The following is a 9445-nucleotide window of genomic DNA, read 5'->3' as shown; positions in this document are numbered from 1 at the left end:
TACATGACACAAAATTGGAGTCCAATTTATAATCTCCATGAAAGTGTGCAGGTAAGATGTTTTTGCTGAGGCCAATGAGCATTATTATTGTGGTTTTATTGGCTTATGTGTTAAATGTTAATGCATCATTTATTTGGGCACAAAAATTAGAAAATTTAGATAAGATACATGACACAAAATTGAAGTCAAATTTATAATCTAATTAAATTTTTTTTTGAGTTTTGGTTAGGACAAGTGGCGCAAAATTGAGAATCCAATTGAAATCTAATTGGATTTTCTCTCTGCTTCACCTATTATTATATATATAGATTATAAAGATTTGAGGAAAGCACTAGATACATAGATACTTATACCCCAAAAAGGCTATTCTAATGGCAATTAGGACTCCTTCTCGTGTTATCATTTATAAACTCAAGATCCACTTAGTAAATATTTGATGTGGGATTAGAACACACTCGCACACCACACACTCAAATAATCTATAATCAAAACCACACAATTTGGGGTTTACAATATTGTAGATGTGGCTAATACTTTTATTTGACCATTACAAATGGTATCAGAGCAAATCCAGTAATGCCATATGTCTGGGGAGCACTACAACAAAATGTGATTCCTAATAGGCGTTAGAAATTTAAGTGAAAAATATATTGCGATACTCTAAGTAATACATAGATGTACGTAGATATGACTAATGCTTTCTTGGATTTTTTACAAATTTTAAAATATTACATCATATAAAGTTCCTACACTTCAACCTTCCATCCATGAATGCTTTGGATTGTGCCACATCAATTTTTATTTATTTATTTTCATTTTATGGCTTTTTTCGGTTTCTTGTTTAACTTGAAGATTGCATGTATGGGCTTTGTTCACGTTGTTTGCATATTTGTTGTTACTTGTTAGGGTTTTATTTATTTATTTACATTTATTTTAATTTTTTAAAAATAAAATAAAGTTTCTGTCCGAATCATGTAGCCATAAAATTCTTCATTTCATCTTAACAGATAGTCAAATCTTGAAGATTTCATGGTCTATAATGATAAATGATATAATCAGAATCATTCCAGAAGTTTATGGTTTTGCGTGTTCATTTGGATCTCTTAAAATTCTTTCGAATAGAAGATGATGAAGAAGGATGAAATTTTAAATTTATGTACTGATTAATCTGAATTTTTTTCTTGATAGGGAATGATTGGAGGGAGAGAAAGAGTCTTCTCTTTTAATGTGACACATAACCTGATTCGTTTTTATTATTATTATTATTTTTTTCCTTCTCCTGAGTTTTTTTTTTTTTTTTTAAGTAATATGTTGATATGATATAATCCGAATTATGATGATATGCATAGGGCCATAGGGTCTCTCACCCATATGCACAACTATTACTCTACCTCTTAGTTTTTAGGACACATACTTTAGAGCATTCTTATCAAAAATACTAAAAATATTAAATGCTATTTTTTTAGCACCTCAAATGAAAAAAATCCACTTACACCAAATATGCTCAATCTTAAAAAATTTAGTATATAGCTCCAGTGAATAACATCTCACAGTAGCGGTAGCTGGATTGTAAAAAAAAAAAAAAATCATTTTATATTCATGAACGGCTCTTTTTTTAATTTCTGTCTCTCTTTCCTCTCTCACTTCTCTCCTCTCTTCTCTTTTCCGTGATTCATGGTCTGTGGTTTGCCGATGGTTGTGGTCCAGCATTGTGCGCCCTTGTGGGTCTGACCCAGCCAACCCACGCCTGACCGACGCTGACCCACACCACCAAACCTTCTCCCATGCCGCCAAGCTTTCTCCCATGCTGCCCAACCTTCTCTCACTCCTTGGGTTCCGATTTGCAGGTTGTGGGTTTGTACAGGGGTTCTGATTTGGGCATATTTTGGTGGGTTTGTGATTTGGTTTTGGGTGGTGAGTTTGTGATTTGGTTTTGGATGGGTATGGTTTGTGGTGGACCGGTGGTGGTGGGTATTTGTTTGATGGGTTTTTGTGGTGGACCGGTGGTGGTTGATGGTGGGTGGGTATGAGTTTTATGGTTTGGTTGTGGGTTTGGGTTTGTGATTTGATTTTGGGTTTGTTTTTGTTTGTGATTTTAGAGGTTGGGGGTTGAGGTTGTGGGCAGTGGTGGCTGTGGCAGTGGGTCATCAGCGTGGAATGGTGGTGGTTGTTTTGGGTTTCGTGGGTTTGAGTTGTGTGAAATTCGTGGGTTTGTGTTTCATGGATTTGGGTATGATGGGTGGGTTTTTGTTGGTTGTGGTATGTCTGGGTTCAACGTCGTTGATGATGGTTGTGACTATTGTGGCCGTGGTAGCTGGTGGTAGTGGCAGTGGGTGTGGGTGTGGGTGTGGGTGTGGGTTTGAGTTTGTGATTTGATTTTGGGTTTGTGATTGGTTTTGAGATTGTGATTTGGTTTTAGGTTTGTTTTTGTTTGTGATTGGGGGTTGAGGTTGTGGGTAGTGGTAGCTGTGGCAGTGGGTTCCAGTGGTAGTGGCTAGTGGTAATGGGTTGGGTTTGCTGTGGGTTTGGTGTTTCTGTTTTGGAGAAGATACACGTACAAAAGAGAGAGGAAGAAAGAAAGAGGGAGGAATAGATGATCCACGTTTATGATACACATTTTGCGTTTACGTTTGGAAAATACTGGGACCCATGCTACAAAACGTGGAAACGCAAGCTGAGGAAACGTGAGGCTAATAAAAAAGGTGAGCGTTTGGATTGAAATTAAGGTTGCGTTTGGATTGGGCGTTTTCTGCCCAATCCTGCGTTTGCGTTTTTCCAAAACGTTTTTTTTTTTTTTTTTTTTTTTTTTCACGTGTTTTGGAGCGTTTTGGGTGTTGTGGCTACTGTTCATGTACTGTTTAATGAACAGTAGCCGCAAACTTTGACTTTTCATATTTTTTGACCAATCACAGCACATCGTGTATTGTTTACGGAGCCACAAATTTCACTTTTCAGCAACTTTTTCATTAAAAATGGGTCCCACGATATTATTCACACATTTAAAAATTATTTCGCTACAGTGTTTTTCAGTTTTCAGTTTTCAGTTTTCAGTTTTCATTAAAAGTGGCGTTTTCTGCGTTTACGTTTTGCCTTTTTTTTTTTTTTTTTTCTTGTATGTGAACAGTAATTTCACATGGATTCACTGTTTATGTATTGTTTATATACTGTTCACGCATTAAAAATATTAAAAATGGGTCCCATCACACATTTAAAAATTATTTTACTACAGTACTTTTAGTTTTCAGTTTTCAGTTTTCAGTTTCAGCAACAATAAGCTCAATCCAAAAGAGCTGAAACACGCAAGCTCTCTTCTTCTCTACGCATTGTTTCATTAATCCAAATGCGTGTTTTGTACTGTTTATGGACCAGGCTCTTGCGCGTTTCATTAACCTTATAAGGAGCTGCTTCATTCTCATAGATACACACCGTTTCATTAACCTCCAAGCTCTTACACGTACTGTTCATTCGTGTGCGCGTACTGTGAACAAATCTGATGAACAGTGTGTGTACTGTGAATAAAACCACACAGCTTGGAGATCCATCTGATCAAAACGGTGCGCTGCCTCTCAACGGCTATTTTCATGAAGCTTCAGCTTTCTTTTCTTCTTTTCTCTCAACTACCTTGGTTCAATGCATAAAGATACCATTATACATCAACAGCAAAAGGTATAAACTTTCAAACATAAATCGCTTGCATCCAAACATTAAAACAGAGCTTTCATTATCAACCATAAGTATTTGTGTGACAACTTTAAGGTCCATGTTCAAGATTTAGAAAAGAATATAGAGCTTTCATTATCAACTACTAATATCATACAACTTCATAATTTTGCTGGTAAGACAATAACACATGCAAACCCCCAACTGACAATTCAGCTCAGTTATAATGCCATTCGCAATCAAAAGGGAAAGGAAGAATGCTAATTTTGTAGTAGTCATAAAAAAACTTGTCATGCCAGTTGACAGTTGCAAAATTTTTAAAAGCATGACTAAATTGCAACTGCCAAATTTGTATGAGTAAAATTTTCTACATAGGGCTGCTTCTTGGAAACAAAATAATAAAAGTAGGCACTCAAGGAGCTTTAATTATTTTATCCATGGATCCCAATCCCAAGGACAGCAATAAAAAAAAATTAAAAAAAATAATAAAAGTGTCATCTAACCCAGATTAGGCCAATCTGACCCAAAAATTTCCTCTGGATGTTACGAAAAAAAAAATCAGCTAACAAACTTTTAGGTGCTATTTATTTCTTAACACCTGAGATTGTGTAATTCATAAACACATACCCAGAAAATAATAACTCAGCTAACATTCTTTGGGATTGTGTAATTCATAACCTCACAAGTTTCAAGAGCTTTGTGGGGAAGAAGGAATGGGTCAGGTGGGCTATGGCTGTGAGTCGTGTGATCCCTGTTCTGATGCGATATCCCTGTTCTGAAGGAAGAGTACATGTCGGCATTGGATTGGGTTTCTCTTCTGTAGTAATCGGATTTCTCACCTGAGCTCTTCGCCGGCGTTGGACCGATGTAGGTCTTCTCTGGTGGGCGTGGAACTCTCTGAAGGCACAGGCGTTAGCTAGGGTATGGTGAGGAGTGAATAGAGAAGGAAAGGAAGAAAGAGTTGGACTTTGGTATTTATATGCTACAGTACTTTCAGCTCTACTACAGTACCCGCGTTTGGTTCTTTCATCTGCATTTTTTCACTTATTTGCTACAACGTTTTCAGTAATAAGTTTTTAGTTTTAGCAAAATAAGTTCTATCCAAATGGACCCTAAGTGTGGGTTTGGATTCGACTGTTGCGTTTTGCCTTTCTTTTTTTTTGTGTGTGCTGCTGCGCACGCGTTTAGGGGATCAACGGCTACTGTTCATGAACAGTAGCTGTATATTGTTGACTTTTTAGCCCCTTTTATCAGTCCTGTAGGTTCCGTGAACAGTGTACAGGACCTACAAACTTCACTTTTCAACAACTTTTTCATTAAAAATAGATCTCACGGTACTATTCACATATTTAAAAATTATTTTGTTACAGTGTTTTCAGTTTTCAGTTTCAACAAAATAAGTTCTATCCAAACGGATCCTTAGAATAATAAATAATTATAAAATAATTATGAAATGATATTTTGATGAAGTGTTAAAAAATATAAAATCTTTGATGTGAATGCTCAAGATTGCTATTATTTTGGTTTAGTTTGTCTTGGGCGTGAAGTTTTCCCTACTAATATAATTGCAATTGGACACACCAATCACATAATTGCGTGACAGATAATAATACCACGAATAGAATAATTCCATACGAATCATCAGTAGTCAGTCAAACAAAGCAACTACGTAGTCTCCGCCAAAATATTTTTTTCCCAATATAAATGCTTTCGTAAAGCATTGAATTGTCTTAAGCATATAGGTTTGTAACACTTTATTTATTTTTTTTATAATTGGGTAGTGCTATGGAACTGAATTGTAATGTTCTTGGTGTAATGTGTTAATTATTAGACACACAATTTTTTTTAAAAATAAATTATTAATTTTTATTATAAAATACTTACAAATTGATAGTGACAATAAATTAAATTTTAACTTTTTTTCTTTCTTATGTTTAAAAGTTGACACATTAATTTGTAATGTAATAAAATTTATAGTACAACAACAAAAGTAATTAAAATTTTTATTTATTTATTTATTATTATATAGTATAACTACAGTAGCTTTAGAATTTTCCATAAATTAATAAATGAGCCAATAATAAAGCATTAATAGCGTATGAAAAAAAAAAAAATCATGCTCTTGACAAAATGATTATAATTACAATTATATCATAAAGTAATACTTGCTAACAACCTTCAAATTTTATATTCACTGTTGATACTTGATAGCCACATCATTCCCTTTCAGCTAGCCGCTAGGCCAATCACTACGCAGAACATCATTTTCACTGCTCCATTCTTTATTTTTTCACCCACTCCACATAAAAATAAAAAATAAATAAACAGTCGAACCTAGTACAGGGTTACAAACCAACACGAGATAAAAGAATAATTCTAAGACACATTTAATTCCATACTTAAATTTATAACATATTGATATATACGATTGTGAGTACGATAAATATTTTCTAATAACTTCTAATTTTATAAATCGACAATTTTTTATGGATCACTCACAATCTATAAGTCAATAAATTATAAAATTTAGTATGAAAAATGGATATATCCGTAGTATTGTTATAAAATAAAAATGAATGCACCTCACACAAGCGAAAGGATTATAATGCATATGACAGATGATGATGATGATTTCTGCTTATTTAGTAATGTTGGTACGGTCCTGGTGGCGGTGGAGGATAAGTGTGAGCCCCAGGTACCTCTGGTTCACACGGAGGTCCTCCTCCATGCAAACCAATACCACTACTAGTACCCACAGCTTCATGAATTCGGACATCATCTTCTATTGTCACTGTTTGCTCGCCATATGGACCGGTTGCTATTGTTTCATGGACTCGTTCTTCTTCCTCAATACAAACTGGTGCAGGAACCATCACTGGCCTCTGCTTCTTTTTCTTGGCTAAGCAGAAGAGACCGACTAAAATGAATGCAAGGAAGAAAGCACCGCCTAAAGAGACACCAACAGCTATAATAGTTGTGTTGTGATTCCCTGATGGAGGTGACAATGATGGTGGGAAAGCATTTGGAGGAGGAGGAGGAGGCACATAAATTGGTGGGGTTTTACCAGGGAAGTTTGGTGAGGACGGTACAATACTATAAGGGGTTGGTGGTGTTGATGAAGTTGGAGTCGGAGGTGATATTGGGTATGGTGGTGGTATTGGACCTTTTGATGGTGTTGGTGGAGATGATGGGGATTTTGATGGTGGTGCCTTACCTGGTGTTGTTGGTGATGGAGCTGGAGTGGTGGGTGGTTTTGGTGGTGGGTTTGGGCTGGTTGGGGGATAAGCATGTTTAGGTGGTGGTGCATGTGAATGTGGTGGTGACCAAGATGGGGTTGGAGGTTGGGGAGTTGGACCATTATGAGGTGGTGGTGGTGTTGGGTGTGTTTCTGGTGAAACTTTAGGTGGTGGAGTTGGACCATAATGAGTTGGTGGTGGTTTCGGGTATGGACTGTGTGGTGGTGGTGCCCAAGATGGGGTTGGAGTTGGGGGAGTTGGACCATAATGAGGTGGTGGTGCATGAGTTGGTGGAGGTGGAGGTGGCTGAAAATAGCCAGGGTAGTGGTGTGGTGGTGGTGGTGGTGGTGGTGGTGGAGGAGGATGGGCATAGTGGTGGTGATGGTGAGGTGGTGGTGGTGGTGCCATGATAGGATTACATGGCAATGGTGATGGTGGTGGTGGTGGTGGTGGTGGAGAAAGTGGTGTAGATGGTGGCGGAGGAGAGTAGTATGGGTAACTCATCTTTGTGAAGATACTTTGAAAAGAGTTCTTTCTTGAAGTGTAGATGAATAGAATGGCTCAATAGTCGTGCTCTATTTGTACTGGTTGGGACTCTCAAGCTCAATTCACTCTTTAGTTGCTTCAGTCAACGTTTGCTCCAACATGTACAATATTTATTTAGGTATTTTTCGGCTTGCTCTAATTATAAGTTTACGTCGAGTTGTCATTGCATTAAAAATTAAATGACTTTATATCAGCCACAAACACAATTTTAAATGAAATTCGAACCCAATGATAGCCGACATAGCACCACTATTTTGAAATCCTTCATTTTGTTCCCCACCATTTTTATTTTTATTTTTATTTTTTATAAAAAAGAAGTCCTTATTCGGTGTAAACACACATTTTAATTTCTTTTGGTGCTGTACCATGGACCATGCATTATTGGGTTAGTCTCGCTGTAGCCTGTAAGGACACCCCACGTTTAATTATATAATCACGTGATCGAACTGAATAAACATTTTCATAAGCCTAATAGCGAATCATGGGTCAGAAAATCCTTTGTTTTATCAATTTTATACTATTTTATTTTTTTTCAAAGATTATGTACCAGATTGCATATAATGAGTTAAATTGAATGATTATCAACTTGCTCATCAGTTTGAAGTGTTTGAATTTTAGACCATAAAATTTCAGAATTTGAATTTTATCTTTTGAAGTTTAAAGATGTTTGGATTTTATATCCTGACATTTTAAAATTTAGATTTTACCTCATGACGTTTGAAAGTGTTTGAATTTTACACTCCCAAATTTTGAAATTTCAGTTTGTAAAATTTCAACACCCCCAAACTTTATACTGTGTTTGATTGGGGGATAATAGGGAGATGGAAAACAAAGGGAGGAAAATAGGATAGAAAATAGTGTTTTCCACTGTTTGGCATGCTGAGGAAAATGCTGAGGATGGAAAACTGGGAGAAAATTTTCTCTCCCGAGCCCACAATTTTCATCCTCCCAAATCGGGAGGAAAATTATGGAGAGAAAATTGCTCTCACCGTGGAATTATACAAATTCCCTCTCCCACCTACCCTCTTCACAAACACAATGGCTGTTCTGGAATCAAGTAAAAAAAAAAAAAAAAACAGAGAGCGAGAGCTGGAGAAAAAAAAAAAAAAAAAAAAAAGAGAGGCAAAATGAGAGCACTTCTTGAATGAGGGAGAAAAAGAAAGAAAAGAAGGGGGAGATAAAGAGATAAGGACAAACGTGAATGGAGGAAGAAAAGAAAAAAAGAAAAAAAGAAGAAAAAAAAAAGAGCGAAAGCCAAAGAAAAAAAGAGAGAGAATGAGAACACTTCTTGAATGAGGGAGAAAAAGAAAGAAAATAAGGGGGAGATAAAGAGATAAGGACAAACGTGTATGGAGGAGGAAAAAAAAAGAAAAAGAAAAATGTAGATAGGAAGTGAAATGAGAGAAAGGAGAAATAATATAAAGAATAAAAAATTGAGAAATATTATAACAATATTTTCACAATAAATTTTAAGTAACAGATTGTTATTAGTTAATATTGGTGAGTAAAAAAATAATTTCAGTGGTGGGTTCAAATTAGAATTAGTAACAACTTTCCACATAAATTTTATTGTGAAAGTATTGCGAAAAATGTTGTGGACGAAACACTTCTCATTGAAAAATATAATTGTTAGTAAATTTTATATTATTTAATGAGTACAAATAAATCTATTTTTTACCTATTATGTAATAAGGGTATAATAGTTAATTTATATTAACAACATTTTCTATCTTCCCACTCTTCTTTTCAACCAAACAAAAAAGTTTTCCACTCTTCCACTTTTCCATCCCTCCAACCAAACACATACGAAAGAAAACTAAATATTTTTCATCTTCCCACCTTTTCATTCTTCCATAATTTTCTATTCTCCCACTTTTCCACTCCTCCAACCAAACGGACCCTTAGGGTCCATTTGATTGGAAAAGTGGAAAAGTAGAAGGATAGAAAAGGAGAGTGAAAATTAAAGTGAAATGATAGAAAATATTTTATTTTTTCTCCTATTT

General features: G+C 35.6%; 1 protein-coding gene across 1 annotated transcript; it reads right to left on the bottom strand.

Annotated features, from left to right (window-relative positions):
* Window positions 1–5797: 5797 nt before the first annotated feature.
* LOC115961021 (extensin-like) lies at window positions 5798–7425 on the bottom strand. Its single transcript, XM_031080072.1, has one exon. The coding sequence runs from the start codon at window positions 7398–7400 to the stop codon at window positions 6303–6305; it is 1098 nt and encodes a 365-aa protein (XP_030935932.1). The 5' UTR covers window positions 7401–7425; the 3' UTR covers window positions 5798–6302.
* Window positions 7426–9445: the final 2020 nt, after the last annotated feature.

This window comes from Quercus lobata, chromosome 9, assembly GCF_001633185.2.
Source record: "Quercus lobata isolate SW786 chromosome 9, ValleyOak3.0 Primary Assembly, whole genome shotgun sequence".
Taxonomy (NCBI): domain Eukaryota; kingdom Viridiplantae; phylum Streptophyta; class Magnoliopsida; order Fagales; family Fagaceae; genus Quercus; species Quercus lobata.
This window is presented reverse-complemented; position numbering and strand designations above follow the sequence as displayed.

What these genes read in the sequence shown, in the direction of transcription:
- LOC115961021 (XM_031080072.1), bottom strand. Translation starts at nt 7,400, where the DNA reads ATGAGTTACCCATACTACTCTCCTCCGCCACCATCTACACCACTTTCT.